Below are 14,268 nucleotides of genomic sequence, written 5' to 3'. Positions count from 1 at the left end.
TAATGAAGAAGAAGCTGAGGGTAAATCAACAAATGTCTATACCCAAATTAAGTATGACAACCTAAAAAAAATACTTCAGTGCAAACTAAATTAGTATCATCAGTTATTTTCTAATTAAAGTAAAAATCCCCCATTTAAAGTGTTACTATAATAAAAGCCCTAAATACAGAAGAAAACTGTGCAACACAATGCAGAATGGACTTAAATTACCTTTATTACATTATTGGATTTTAAGCACTGATTATTCAATATGCAATGCTTTTCTGAAAAGCATTGCATATATAAAATATAATCAAGTAATAGAGTAAAGTAAATTGTCTCTAAATTATACAGAGGTATATCTGTATTTATATTTTACATTAAGAGGGTTTGATTTCATAAATAGGAACATGTTATATTACTGTGTGTTACCATGAGCATTGGAAAGAAAAATACAGAACAAAGGCGAAAACATTATGCCAGCATCCTCTTTTATACAATAATTGTTTTGAACAATTACATCCAAAAGCCTTGTGCGCAGTGTTTTTCACAGTTGGGTCACTTGTCCCAGCAGCAGATTATTTGGACAGCCAGCCACAGTGAAGTGTAAGACCTACAGTGTAAGAAATGAGCAATTTACTTAAGTTTATTCAGAAACATAGGTCTATCCTGATCCTAACAACTGAGGTTCAAATGACATCAAACTGAAACACTCCCCCTTTTTCACTCTTATATGCTAAAAAATTCACAAACCAAAACTTGCGAAAAATAATGTTTGTCACTAATGTCTTCATGTGGACTTGTGTTCCACTTTTCAATCACTCATACGCACCTTTCACCGCACCAAAGACTACATCAACCGTCCCCATTATTAAACCCCCTCCCAGTCTGAACACGCTACCCACCCCCGTACCAATTTTCCACACTAGCCTCCCCAACCCTCCACCGACCGCCATCGTCTGACCCCCCATCTCTGACACCACTGATCCTACGTAACCCCCGCTCTGATTCCACAGCCGGCCTCCGAAGAACTTGGTCACCCACCAAGTATTATCCAACGCATCGCCAAATATCCCCACTGTGTCTCCAGCCAGGGTTCCGATGCCGGTGACCCCGGTGTGGCAACTGTTCCACAGGGCCCCCAGCATGGAGCAGGAGCAGCAGTAGAGGCTGGAGCAGCAGTTTCCCCCAATACCCAGCAGCGTTTCTCCAGCTGAGCCGGTCCAAGACAAGAGGTCAGAGGTCAAGAGGTGAACTAGGGAGAACGTTTCACCGGGAAGTGCCGACAGAACCCCAAGGTCTTCCTGAAGAACGTAGGTCACCTGAGTCAAAAGACAAAAATGACATTTTTTGAGTGAGATAAAAAAATATTTGAATTACAAAATGAAAAGATTACATGAAGGAATGTAATCAGTTAAAACCTTATTCCAGTCTCACTGGAATAGTGGGTTTTATTACACTGAAGCTGAACATGTTAAATTGGTCTTTCTGACAAAAATAAGACTCAAATTCAGAAACAAGTTATGAGTCATTTTTTTGCATTTCAGTTTAAATTGAGTTTTTTGTTACCATATGCCTCCTTATTTTCATTCACTTAGTAATAAATGATCATCCTAATTATCCATTATTTTGTATTCAAACACTTTCAATGATAAGGTGTTTTGCATGTATTTAGTCAAATGACCCATTTCTCCAGTTTACTCAACGTGTGATGGAGTCTTTCAGTCTGTGGAAACACTCATAATGTCCTTGCAGTCTACACGTGTGTAGCAGAAGGCCTGTTACAAACTCGGGGAGGCAGGCTCTGTGATGTTGTATTATGGGAAGTGAAAGATGCATCAATTTCAACCGCTTCAATGTGAACCTTATGCTAGTGTAGTACATTGCTGTAATAGCCCTTTATTTTGAATAAGATACAAATAAAGCTTTGTCTAAAGGGTTCAGTAACTCATCTTACCTGACCAGGTAACTTAGTGACAGTGGAGAACACCGGCTGCAGCGGCGCCGTGAGGATGGACAAGGTGGTGGAGAGGACGTACACCAGAGTGCTGCTGGAATTTGTGTCCGTCTCTTGTTCCTCCACCGTTTCATGGTCAGCTGAGGACTCAGAAGACCCTGATCTGACAGCTCTTGAACGGGTCACATCACGCTGCTCGATTCCTTCACTGGCACCTGAACCGATCTCCTCTCCTTCAGTGGCACCTAAACCAACTTCCTTTCCTTTAGTGACACCTGAACCGATCTCCTCTCCTTCAGTGGCACCTAAACCAACTTCCTTTCCTTCAGTGACTCGACCGGCGGTGTTTGAATCTCCATCTTCATCTCCTGTGTTTTCACCAGTAAGTTCTGCATCCAGCCTGTCTATGTCTCCAGGGAGCCCGTCACTGTGCAGATCTACTCTGATTCCGACACTCGCCCCGTCTGCTCCTCCACAGCCCTCGGAGAACAGCTCTGCCGCTCCGAGAATCTCCTCCAGCTCCTTCACGCTCACTTCCCTCTCCCCTTCCCCCGTCTCCCTGATTAACCCCAGACTGAAGCCACTCTTCCCCTCTGGGACAGCGCAGCACACTGCAGACCACTGCGGCTTCGTCTGACACTCGTCAGCAGCCCCGAGACCCCCTACGCCGGTCAGGATGTAGAGATCCCCCCCCAGCGTGCTGCAGCGGGGAGAGATGCTGGTCTGGACCAGTGTTGTGACTCTCGAGTCCCAGTGTTGAAGCGAGCAGTCTGTGGGCGACACAGGATGAGATGGATCCCCGCCTCTTCTGAGAAGAGCCGGTGCTGACACTTTGATGATTTCTTCTTCCTCTCCTTCTTCCTTTGTCTGGCGATAAAATATTAAAATACAAACAGAATCACGTATTAAAAGTATGACTGCATCAAGATCATTACATCACTCTATTACCTTGAGATACTTTGCTCTGTATTTTCAAATAGGATTTATTCGATTCGATTGTTTAAAATGTTCAGAAGTTCTCATTAATTGTAGTATTAAATTAATCTATAGATGCAACGTACAAATTATCATGTTTTTAAATGCAGGGACTTGGAGTAAATGACAAGAGGTGCCAGTTTATAATGTTTAGTACAATGGTGGAAGCTGTATTCAGACATTTTACATACAGTAATATATATATACAGGACTGTCTCAGAAAATTAGAATATTGTGATAAAGTTCTTTATTTTCTGTAATGCAATTAAAAAAACAAAAATGTCATGCATTCTGGATTCATTACAAATCAACTGAAATATTGCAAGCCTTTTATTCTTTTAATATTGCTGATTATGGCTTACAGCTTAAGAAAACTCTAAAATCCTATCTCATAAAATTTGAATATTTCCTCAGACCAAGTAAAAAAAAAGATTTATAACAGCAAAACAAAATCAAACATTTGAAAATGTGTTTCCAGGTGTTTTGAGTTAATTAGACGATTCAAGTGATTTGTTTAATACCCTACTAGTATACTTTTTCATGATATTCTAATATTTAGAGATAGGATATTTGAGTTTTCTTAAGCTGTAAGCCATAATCAGCAATATTAAAAGAATAAAAGGCTTGCAATATTTCAGTTGATTTGTAATAAATCCAGAATGCATGACATTTTTGTTTTTTTAATTGCATTACAGAAAATAAAGAACTTTATCACAATATTCTAATTTTCTGAGACAGTCCTGTATATATATATATATATATCATTATCATTTACTTGTGTAAAAGTATTAGCCACAAAAGAAAGTAAAAGTACTTGTTTTGTTGTTCTGTATTGGTCAAAGGAATAACGTACATACTGACAGAAGCCACCAATCTGAGGGATTGTCAGATGATTAATGGAGAAAAGAAAAACAAATAATGTGTAATTATTTATTTTATAATCATGGCTTTTTGTCAAATATCAAAGACATCATATCATGTTTTATTTAAATATGTATCTGAAAAGTAAGCAGTAACTATCAGGTACATGTCGTGGATTTAAAAGTTAAAATCTTCCCTCTCAGATGTCATTGAGTAGAAGTACAAAATAACATAGAAAGTAAATACTCAAGTCAAGTACCTCCAAGCTGTACTTGAGAAAACCTACTTAGCTACGTCCCGCCATGTCCTGCTTGTATGCTGGAACACCAATCTCTGTTGGGAACTGTCCTATTTCTTCTAATTCCATCACACAAAAACAGTGATCCCGACATTAAACCGTACGATAGATGCGCCCTTACCACGAGCTCGTCCCCCTCCTCCTCTGCCCGGCCGAGGCTGAGATGGAAGGCAGAGAAGACGGCGGTGCCACAGGCCGGTCTGGACAGAGTGGCGAAGGCCCGTCCCTCCGGCAGGCTGTGGCAGAGCAACCCTGCAGAGGCTCCCCGAGGAGGCGTCTGTCTGTAGAAGCAGTGGGAGCAGAGGCTGTCGGAGTCGTCCTCAGCTGGGAGAGACAGGCCCGGGCCCAGAACAGCCAGCAGCCAGACTGCAGCAGCAGCTGCCCTGACAGCAGCAGGACACGGCATGTCGGGGGTGAGCGCAGAGCAAATCCCTCTCTCTCTCACACAGAGAGCGAGACGGAGAGGCGTATAAATAATCCAGTAGTTTCCGGATATAGATGGAAACGATAGGGCGGCCAAGGTCGGCCGCTGATGCTTTGTCGTTTCCTTATTCGCGGCTTGTTCTCTCCTCCAGTTTGTGTCCAACCATGTCTGCCGTCTTTTGAACTCAGCTGCACTGTGTGTTGCAGGCACAATCTTGCTTACTCCTTTCTTTCCCTGACAACCTCGCCCCTCCTGTCAGTTCCACCCTGTGACTCTCCCTCTGCTGTACCTCCACTTCAGCCCTCCCTCTTGAACGCTCCATGGTTACACCTTTTACTCCTATTACGGTTATGTACACAAGCCGAGCACACACCCTTAGAAAGCTGGCAATTACCTGTAAGGCTGCATTCCAAAACAATGGTCATTGGACAAGCCAAGTCCCATGAATGGCAAACTGCTAGTATTCTTGCAGCACATTCCATCATAAGATGATTCTGTATGCAAGTCAAAACAGTGGCTTTAAAATACTTCCATATCAAGCAGGTCTTCACACTTGAAGCCCCAGGTAGAACGTGGGCGACTGAGCTCTTTAACGTCAGATCATGAAATCCTCATTAAAGCTTAATCCTGTCTGAACCACGGGTCATTGCTTCACTCGGAGCAGTTCTTGATTTAACTAGCCAGACAAAACACAATCCCCGTCATGCTTTGCAGAATAGCTTTCCTTAGTATTAGAAACATGCCTGTTGAGACAATACTGGCACAAATTGTTCTGAACATGTGCATTTGTCAGAGTAAACTTGAACAAAAAACTATCCGGCTCTCTTTTTGACATCGAGAAGTGAAGCCCTGCCAGGCTGCCTTCATGTTGCGTAATTATGGGAAATATGAGCCATAAAATACCCCAGGGCTGTTCTCAAGAGAAGCAGAGGCCAGGCGTGCAAAGAGCATGAGCAAAAACCAAGATGGGCTAAGTTCACATGAGCGTTCCTGGTTCATGGCTTCAGTGCAGTGACTGTCGTCACATGAAGCGCATGCACCAAGTGATCACAGGCTGGAGCATACCTCAGGGACTGACTGCAGCGCTGGAATGATTTAAGGTGTGATGCTTTGGGCGGGGCATCAAGTCATACGATACAACACTCGATCTAAAATTATGCAATCAGAGTATTTTTTTTAAACAAGATAAAGACAACCTGAACTAGAATGGGCTCTCGGTAGAGCGCATACCTTCGCATATCACAAGATTGGGCATTGAATTATGAACATGTTGGCATTAGTTGCATGCCAATTGGATAAAAATTGACCGCGCTATGGTAAAAAGATTGACCTTTTCATGACCTTGACCTTTGACCCGATCGATCCCAAAATCTAATCAAATGGTCCCCAGATAATAACCAATCATCCCACCAAATTTCATGCGATTCGGTTTAATACTTTTTGACTTATGCGAATAACACTCGCGCATACAAATACACGGCGATCAAAACATAACCTTCCGCATTTTCAATGCGAAGGTAATAAATTGACTTATTTAAAATAGGGTGTGTAGCATGTCGTCAGAAGAATCTGTGAATGAAACTCGACACCATTTAACTATAAACAAAAGCTTTTAGTGATCTGAAATGATACGATTTTACATTGTATTCTGACGCACACAATTAGATAGGAGCAACACAAAATACATCTCAATTCACACGACGTAGCTTTGATTTTTCACAAGTTGTTGAACAACAAACAGTAGAACGACAAAACTGCATGTACGAGCAACGTGGATGTAACATTTGAAAAATCCAAATCATACTCAAACATCTTTAATGGACTGCAGTATTAACGCGTTCCAAGTGTGAGATGGTGAAGGACAAAGGAAAGCCGTCTTTGTGCAGGACACACCGAGTTGCAGTCACAGTTCATAGATAGCTCGACTGTTTAGTCAAAACAGAAACGCCTTAAAAAGCAAAGTATCCTATCAATCCAGGGGCAGCGGATTGTTCTTAAAGCTTATAAACTCTTGTTTTTGTCACGGATTTATTTCTGAATATAATTAAAACCGTCGCCCTCCTTTTGTTGTGAAAGTAGCCAACGCGCTATGAAATATACATTCAGTCTCATTCTGTCTTTCGCTGTCACACACACGGATGTACAAACCTTCCACCCCTTGCTTAGAAGCACATCAACACACACCGGCTCTCACTCATTAGGGATGTCAATGACCAGCTCAGCCTCGTCTCCCTCCCCTCGGTCTTCATCTCCTCTGTCGCTGTCTCCATCGCTCTCGCCCTCCTCCTCAGCTGCATCCCCACTCAGCATCTGTCTGGGAACCCAGCTGAAGGGGCCGCTGGCTGCCGGAGGGACCGCAGGGGCTGATGGGTAATTAGCTGCCATTGCAACCTGAGAGACATTTTAAATGAATATAGGAATATATTTAGGAATGGCAATGCCGATGTGATGAAGGAATGTGGGTCATGGCTGGCCGGCTGCATCACAGCTGGACAAAGCATGCAGCAAGTACATCAACGTACAGAACCAGAGGGTCTTTGCAGCGCAGTGACAAACGTACATGTCTTAGCGACTAAACATAAATGAGTTGATGTGTCAACATTATAGGTAATATTGAATATAGTTCAGTTCAATGTATATGAAAGCCTGTCAGCAATATTGTGCAACAAAGTCAAATTCACAGTAGAGTTTTTTGGACTATCTAAGAACATAAAAGTCAACCCATATTACTTCCTATTTCTAATGTAAATGTGCTGCAACCAAAATATAACCAACTGTAAATGGTCTAATACACCATCAAATATAAATGGCACATTCATATGAAGGATGTAAAAAGCAAGCGGCTTCTCTGTATGAGTATTATTTGTCCCCTTTTCTCTCACCTTTCCCGTTGTGTCTCTCTTGTTTTTAGGCGTCTTTGTTTTTCTCTCTTTCTTCATTCGTTCAGCTGGAGGAGCCAAATACTCTGGTGGGAAGGGCATCTGCCCAACACGCATGCGGGTCCCAAATTGCCAAATGACCACACAAACACACATGCACACAGGCATGAGCCATTTACAAGACAGACAAACACACACACACACAAACCACAGAAGAGTGAACAATGCAAGGACAGTGAAGCTATAATAAGCATCAAACAAAAAACTAAACAAATAATAGAGACAAAACAAACTTGTGGATAGAAGGACAAAATAATCAAATTGTATAAACAATGTCAAATCAAAACAGGGATTATGTTTGCTGATGAGGAGATGACAGGAAGTCATGCAAATGTTGCTTCGTCAGAGGAAAGAAAGGGAAGAGGAAACTCACGGTGTTGAGGTAGGGTCCAGAGCCCGATGACGGCAGGGGATTTATACCGGGACGGGAGAGCAGGGACAGATGAGGGGAGGATGAGGAGGGAAGACACGACCCAGGAATATTCCTTCGCCTGAAAAAAAAAAGAGTAGCAGAGAAATGTATAGAAAGTCATTTAGAGCTTAAAATGTTTTCCCCACATTGGTCCATTTGGTTCAACGAGTAACAGCAAGCCGGCGTCATAAAGTTGTATCCTTCCCTTCCATTTGGTACTATAATGCATGGTTGGTCCTGCTGATGCCCCGCCCACTCCTCCTCTCTACCTCCATCTGCCTGATGGATCATGGAGGTCTGGATCGTGGTCCATGCCTACTACCAACTATTCATACACTCTGTCATACTCATTGAACGTGTTGTAACTCTGTAATGATTCCTTCTGTACACATGGCATCTATTCTTCTGTCCATCCGGGGAGAGGCATCCTCCTCTGTTGCTCTCCTGAAGGTTTCTTCCCTATTTTAAAAAAAGCAATGAGGGCGATTACTTTTTTGCTCCGTCTCGTTCTCGTTCCCTCTCCCTGGGGCCTTCTCCTTCGCTGTTGTCTGAAGAAACTGTTGCTTCTGAATCTGCAACAGAAGACAAGCACACCTGAACCAACGCCGGAGACGATCGTCTTCGACTCTTCACATAGAAATGACAGTTTGCCACCGTGTTGCAGACTCAATGGTTTCAGAGGTCATAACTACCGGAGGAGTCTTCATCCACCCTCTCGTACTGCAGCAGTCTGTCCAGGAGGAAGCTAGAAAACAAGTCAATGGCAGCGCGGTTTACACATGTTAGCACGGTTGTGTAACTTTATTTCATTTATTTAAACAGGGACCGTACACATTAATCAACCCAGGGGTAAATGTGTCAGTCTTAGCTAAGGCTACATTTCAACTGTAGTCCCTGTGGTCAGATATTACAGCCGTCACTAATGAAGAGAAAGGTTATCACAGAAACATCATAAAAAACATCATAAAAAAGCAATAAACATACAGGTTACGATCAAATACTGGCCATCATAACATCATTAATAAAAAATCATAAAAAGCAACTCCCACACATCTTTGTGTGACCTCACCTTTTGTCTCTGGAAACTTTGAGAAGTTTTCTCTGCGACCTCATCAGCTCCTCCTGAAAGCATTCCTGCTCCTGGGGAAAGAAAAGCAGACACGTGTTTGTTTTAGTAAAAAGCTAAATGATGAGCACGAGCTGACCCTTCAGACTCGGAACAATCGTACTCACGTAAACAAGAAACTTTAATTTTCGTTTGAGGTTTTTGTATTTCCGCTTGTAGTCGACTTCAACGTCAGCTTGGCCGTTCATCTCTGAAACAAAACGTGCACGACGAAACACTGAAGTCTACCGGCTGCTGTAGTCGGCACAGTGGGAGTTACGTCCTGAAGTCGCTCGTCTGTGAAACTACACAGCGGAGGTACTGTGTGCTAAGCTAAACAGCAGCTAAACAGGAGCTCAATAGACATAGCTGGTCTCACAGGCTCTAAACATATACAACCGGATGTATTTTAATTGTGCACGTCATATTAAAACATGCTTTCGGTGTATCACATGGATATGTTGAAGCCCGTGTGGTACCTCTTGACTGAGTCTGTCTGTTCGACATGCTTTTGTTTACTTCCGTGACGTCGTCGTAGTTTTCTTCTTCTTCTTCTGTTGCTCCTCCTTCTTCGGCTTCATCTTCTTCTTCTGCTCGGGTTTTAATGGTAGCTATCGTATTCATTCGGCTCATTACCGCCCTCCTCTGTTTCTCATGTGTACCACTGATTAAATCCCATACGCGCTCCTGTTTGGATTATTTGTCTGATCGAATCAAATAAATTCAACTGGTTATTTTATGTATTACATATTTAATAAATTCAACTGTTATTTTATGTATTACATATTTAATAAATTCAACTGTTATTTTATGTATTACATATTTAATAAATTCAACTGTTATTTTATTTCATACATATTTAATACATTTGGGATTCCATCCTTCTGGGAATCTTCTTGAATACTTTGCCTTTCTTGTTAAATATTTACAATACATTAGACTAAATGACGCAGGATGCAGAATATGTTTTAATTTTTAATACGAATAAATAAAATGTAATTATGAATATAATTTTTGTTTTGCTATGGAGTATTTAAGAGTGACAATACAATCTGTATTGTTTTATATATATATGTATTAGTTTTAATTTGAAATGACATCCATGACTTCTTGCAGTGTTCCTTTGTATTTTATTGAATCATCCTCTCAGTGTCCCCTCTAGCTGCCGAATACTGTAATGCACCAATGCAGCTCAACCCCGGCTCAGCGCAGTGACTTGCCACAACCGAGCACTATGAATTATAGATGAGGAACATTTGCAGATGCTGCAACAGTGCACATACCCATAGCCAGACCCCCCTGTGAGTCGATGGGGAGACCGGCACAAACCAAAAAATAAGTAGAGGTACAACAACTTGAGATAAGAGGCAGATACAAAGAAAAAATATTATTGTCTGGGCAGTGGGATGCACATACAGGCTGTACTCCTATAGATGGGAAGAGAATGGAAATGCTGTACGTAGAGAAACAGGGCCCCCTCAGACGATATGAAACCCAAGACGGAACAGACAACAAAACAAGCACTGAATCATCTCACCCCCCATAACATTAAGGGAGCCACCTTGCAAAAATATACCTGCATTGTCACCCTTCCAGGCCAAACAACTGCAGATATGAAGCACAGTATCTGCCTCTTCCCAGCGGCAGATTCTTCTTTGATTCCAAAGACACTGGCAGACAGAAATAGACTCTTCTCTGTCTACTGCCATAAATCACTGTGCTGCCAGCCAAACAGCAAGCCACACGCCCTCCTGGCAGCTAAAGTCATCTGCCTCCTTTCCACCCCTCCTCCATATCCTCTACGCTCAATAGATCCATATATTCTCAGGCTGTGGACATTGATCTTTGCTTGTCAATACAATTTCTTCTGTTAATTTGCTGCTTGCATGTACATCCTCTTTGCTCTATTAGTATGTACTCTAACTGTTGTTCTCACCGTGCTGGCATGTCTCTCTCTCTCTCTCTCTCTCTCTCTCTCTCTCTCTCTTCTCTCCCCCTGTCCTTTGCATTCTTGTGCCCTCAAATGTGTCCCTCCCTCACGTCTATCACTTTTATTGTACTTTTCTCAGGAGTCTTCTCAATTTCTGTTTGGTCCCATTTGAAGAATCTGGAATGTACCGAAACCAAAGCACAGACACCAACAGCCACTGCAGCGAAGGCCTTCTCAACGATCACAAGGTAAGCGCCATGTTTTATGTTGTACACCTGCTGCTTTTAGAACAGCTGACGCTGGACACTCTCTATAATGTGTTCGTACATTTTATGGCCAAAGAAAGTTGATTTAATCATTAACAATCCTATTCCGTGTGCATTTGTTCTCCAATGCTGTGTCTCCTTTGTGTGTGTGTGTGTGTGTGTGTGTGTTGCAGAGAAAGCTTATCCAGTCTATTAAAAGAATCAAGCACGAGGTAGATGAGAGCAGCGAAGCACAGAGTGAGACGTACATACAGTCCGTGAACGTTGAGGTACTGTTGCTGCATTATTAATCTTTGTATTTTTTTAAAATACACCCTTTTCACAGTGATTCCAGTTATCACAGACTAAACTAGAACGGGCACTCGGTAGAGCGCATACCTTCGCATATCACAAGATTGGGCATTGAATTATGAACATTTTGGCATTAGTTGCATGCCAATTGGATGAAAATCGACCGCGCTATGGTAAAAAGAAGATGTTGACCTTTTCATGACCTTGACCTTGACCTTTGACCCGATTGATCCCAAAATCTAATCAAATGCTCCCCGGATAATAACCAATCATCCCGCCAAATCTCATGCGATTCGGTTTAATACTTTTTGAGTTCTGCGAATATCACGCATACAAATAAATAAATACACGGCGATCAAAACATAACCTTCCGCATTTTCAATGCGAAGGTAATGAGTGTGTATTCATGACAATCACACTGGGGCCAATTTTGAATCGACTATCCACATGGTCACACTGAAATAGTAGTCCAACGTAAAGGCTGAATTGATAATCATTCATCCTCCTCTCCGTCTTTCAGAACTCTTTTGAAGACCTGGAACGAGAAATCCGAGCAGAGTTTCAGAACCTCCATCGTTTCCTGGATGAGGAGGAGTATAACGACCTGGAGCGACTCGGGAGGGAGAGACAGAAACAACTGAAGCAGCTGAAGGAGAGGCAGAAGAAAATAGCAGCGCAAGGGAGAGACCTGGAGAGAGCCATCGGAGTGCTGAACAGCAAACTGACCGAGGAGAACAGCCCGACGCTGCTCACAGTGAGGAAGCACTTTCATCTAGAACAAATAATGAACAGGAAGAGATGTCATGTGACCAGCACTTCTGTTCGGCTTTCACTGTAACTACACAAAGTGGCGATGGGGTGATTTAAATGTGGAGCTAGAGGGAGCTAATGTGTGAACGGGGACAGAAGGGGGAGGTGGGAAATAGTTTGGACTCCCTTCATAAAACATTCTGTGGACTTCTCCTCACAGCAGCAGAGCCACATGTGGGGTTTCCAGGGTCACTGGGAGCCAGTACTTTACTGAACTGACTCATGACTTGTCAAAATAACTGTCTCTAATTGCTCCTCGTGTTTGGCCTCCTTTGAGCTGAGCGCTGCTGGGAAATAATGTGACTGTGCAGGTTTACATCAGAGGGACCCATTCCCAGAGCCGCGGTGCAGCCCTGCCTGTCGGCACTCATTTGATCAATTATAGACATTGATTGTTTAAACTGTTGACGTTCCTAGTTTTAAGAGTCGCAATCAATTTCTCTTTTAAAAGTGAAAGGACTAAAGGAAGTCGGCACATTAGTCAGCAGCTAGGAATGGGCAGCACAAGGCAGTCAGGCTGATGTTTGCTTTTGGAGTTCACAATGTGGTTGATTTTAATGTTCCTCTCATTGCAGGAAATTCAAGATCTCATAAAAAGGCAGGTTTTCTTAACCTACTTTCTTTTCCCTCCACTGTCTTCCCAACGTCTCATGATGCATATTTAACATTTCCTCTCATACAGTATCTGTTCACTAACCCGTCTCCATAATCCTCACCGTGGTTATATTCTACCATTCATCATTCAGTCCTCCCCTCTTCACATCTGGTCCAAGCAGGTCTCAGGTCAGCTTTGTTCCTCCAGCAGAGGTGCACAGTGAGGTGCGCTCCGGCCAGTTTGTGGGGCCCATCCAGTACAGGATATGGAAGCACATGAAAAGCTGCCTCTACCCAAGTATGTTCACACGTCACAGTTTACACATCACATGCAACACAAGAACCAAACTCACCTTACTTAATCTCTAACTGCCTACAGATATCACATCAATGACCATTGACCCTGAGACAGCCCACCCAAATCTGACCCTGTCCCAGTCTTGCACTTCAGTGTGGTATGAAGAGGACAAGGACACCAAGCAGTGCCAGGCCAACCCACAACGGTTCCACATGTATTACTGTGTGTTGGGCCATCAGAGCTTCACGACCGGCCGACACTACTGGGAGATGGAGGTTGGAGGAAAGACGGCGTGGAAGTTGGGTGTTGTACGAGAAGATGTCCCAAGAGGGGAGACGCGTACTACTGGCAGCGCCAGTGGCTTCTGGACTCTGGCCCTGATGGGCGGATCTGTCCAAGCCTGCACCGACCCAAAGCCCACCAAGGTCAACGTATCCCTCCGACTCGCCCGCATCGGCGTGTTCTTGGACTGTGAAAAGGAGGAGGTGTCTTTTTATAATGCGGTTACCATGGCGCCAATCTATACCTTTTCTATGGGACTGGTTGAGGTTCCTCTGTTCCCCTTCTATAATCCATGTGATGCAGATGATGGGAAGAACACGGCAGCCATTAAAATCTTCAACCCTTCACTATGATGAGCGGCTGCAGCGAGAATTATTCGGACATTTAGAGCTGAAGTGATTAGAAAAAAATGATTGGGATTAATGGTTAGTAGGCAAAATTATCAAACACGAGATATATGCTTTATTAGGATTTATGTGAATAGTTTGGAAATGTCAAGATGGACAGAACAATCCATTTGAAGCCATTACCTTGGATCATTTTTCAAAATGGTATGACTTTTTATGGACAAATGTATTAATTGGTAAAAGACAAAGACAATAATTGTTAGTTGGAGCTCTAATTATATGATGTACTTGCTGAAACTATATAATAGAGAAAGTCCACAAGAAAATACATAACACATTGCTGTTACTATACCCACAGACATGTGTATCTGTTTTAAATGCAAATCTTCTTCTTATGTGATTAAGGTTAGTGGAAAATAAAGGTGACGTGAAAATCGGATGCTTCGATCTTGAGCCGATGTATTTGTAAAAAGAATGAAACAAAGCGCCGGTTGTAATCT

General features: G+C 42.7%; 3 protein-coding genes across 7 annotated transcripts; 1 reads left to right on the top strand and 2 right to left on the bottom strand.

The window, feature by feature from the left end:
- Window positions 1–449: 449 nt before the first annotated feature.
- On the bottom strand, window positions 450–4,734 carry LOC130213450 (uncharacterized). Its single transcript, XM_056445098.1, has 3 exons — window positions 4,192–4,734; window positions 1,937–2,803; window positions 450–1,301 (listed from the first exon to the last, which is right to left on the bottom strand). Exons 1-3 carry the CDS (start codon window positions 4,474–4,476, stop codon window positions 798–800), a joined length of 1,656 nt encoding a protein of 551 aa, XP_056301073.1. The 5' UTR covers window positions 4,477–4,734; the 3' UTR covers window positions 450–797.
- Window positions 4,735–6,085: 1,351 nt separating this feature from the next.
- Window positions 6,086–9,487, bottom strand: ino80e (INO80 complex subunit E). The gene is made up of 8 exons (XM_056445170.1): window positions 9,430–9,487; window positions 9,079–9,161; window positions 8,915–8,985; window positions 8,538–8,590; window positions 8,336–8,417; window positions 7,807–7,924; window positions 7,377–7,475; window positions 6,086–6,885 (listed from the first exon to the last, which is right to left on the bottom strand). The coding sequence occupies exons 1-8, from the start codon at window positions 9,455–9,457 to the stop codon at window positions 6,685–6,687; spliced, it is 735 nt and encodes a 244-aa protein (XP_056301145.1). The 5' UTR covers window positions 9,458–9,487; the 3' UTR covers window positions 6,086–6,684.
- A 1,241-nt stretch (window positions 9,488–10,728) lies between these two features.
- Window positions 10,729–14,205, top strand: si:ch73-54f23.4 (zinc-binding protein A33). 5 transcript variants are annotated; one of them, XM_056445153.1, is made up of 7 exons: window positions 10,729–10,838; window positions 11,020–11,128; window positions 11,320–11,415; window positions 11,958–12,191; window positions 12,823–12,845; window positions 13,024–13,139; window positions 13,280–13,369. In XM_056445153.1, coding segments are annotated over exons 1-7 (603 nt in total). In that variant the 5' UTR covers window positions 10,729–10,836; the 3' UTR covers window positions 13,303–13,369. The 5 variants fall into 5 exon arrangements, with proteins under 5 accessions (XP_056301128.1, XP_056301127.1, XP_056301123.1 ...); XM_056445148.1 differs by having other exon boundaries at window positions 10,736–10,838; window positions 13,221–14,205; XM_056445151.1 differs by lacking the exon at window positions 10,729–10,838 and adding an exon at window positions 10,842–10,860 and having other exon boundaries at window positions 13,221–14,205.
- Window positions 14,206–14,268: the final 63 nt, after the last annotated feature.

The sequence above is a fragment of the Pseudoliparis swirei genome, chromosome 22, assembly GCF_029220125.1.
Source record: "Pseudoliparis swirei isolate HS2019 ecotype Mariana Trench chromosome 22, NWPU_hadal_v1, whole genome shotgun sequence".
Taxonomy (NCBI): domain Eukaryota; kingdom Metazoa; phylum Chordata; class Actinopteri; order Perciformes; family Liparidae; genus Pseudoliparis; species Pseudoliparis swirei.
The sequence above is the reverse complement of the archived record's forward strand: the minus strand, read 5'-3'. Positions and strand labels throughout refer to the sequence as shown.

Coding starts and splice junctions, on each gene's coding strand:
- LOC130213450 (XM_056445098.1), bottom strand. CDS start 4,476: ATGCCGTGTCCTGCTGCTGTCAGGGCAGCTGCTGCTGCAGTCTGGCTG. Junction 2,804..4,191: donor AGGAGGGGGACGAGCTCGTG/GTAAGGGCGCAT, acceptor TTTTATCGCCAG/ACAAAGGAAGAAGGAGAGGA. Junction 1,302..1,936: donor TCACTAAGTTACCTGGTCAG/GTAAGATGAGTT, acceptor CTTTTGACTCAG/GTGACCTACGTTCTTCAGGA.
- ino80e (XM_056445170.1), bottom strand. CDS start 9,457: ATGTCGAACAGACAGACTCAGTCAAGAG. Junction 9,162..9,429: donor CAGACAGACTCAGTCAAGAG/GTACCACACGGG, acceptor GTTTTGTTTCAG/AGATGAACGGCCAAGCTGAC. Junction 7,925..8,335: donor GAACGAGACGGAGCAAAAAA/GTAATCGCCCTC, acceptor TTTTTTTTTCAG/GCGAAGGAATATTCCTGGGT.
- si:ch73-54f23.4 (XM_056445148.1), top strand. Junction 12,192..12,822: donor ACAGCCCGACGCTGCTCACA/GTGAGGAAGCAC, acceptor CTCTCATTGCAG/GAAATTCAAGATCTCATAAA. Junction 13,140..13,220: donor GAAAAGCTGCCTCTACCCAA/GTATGTTCACAC, acceptor AACTGCCTACAG/ATATCACATCAATGACCATT.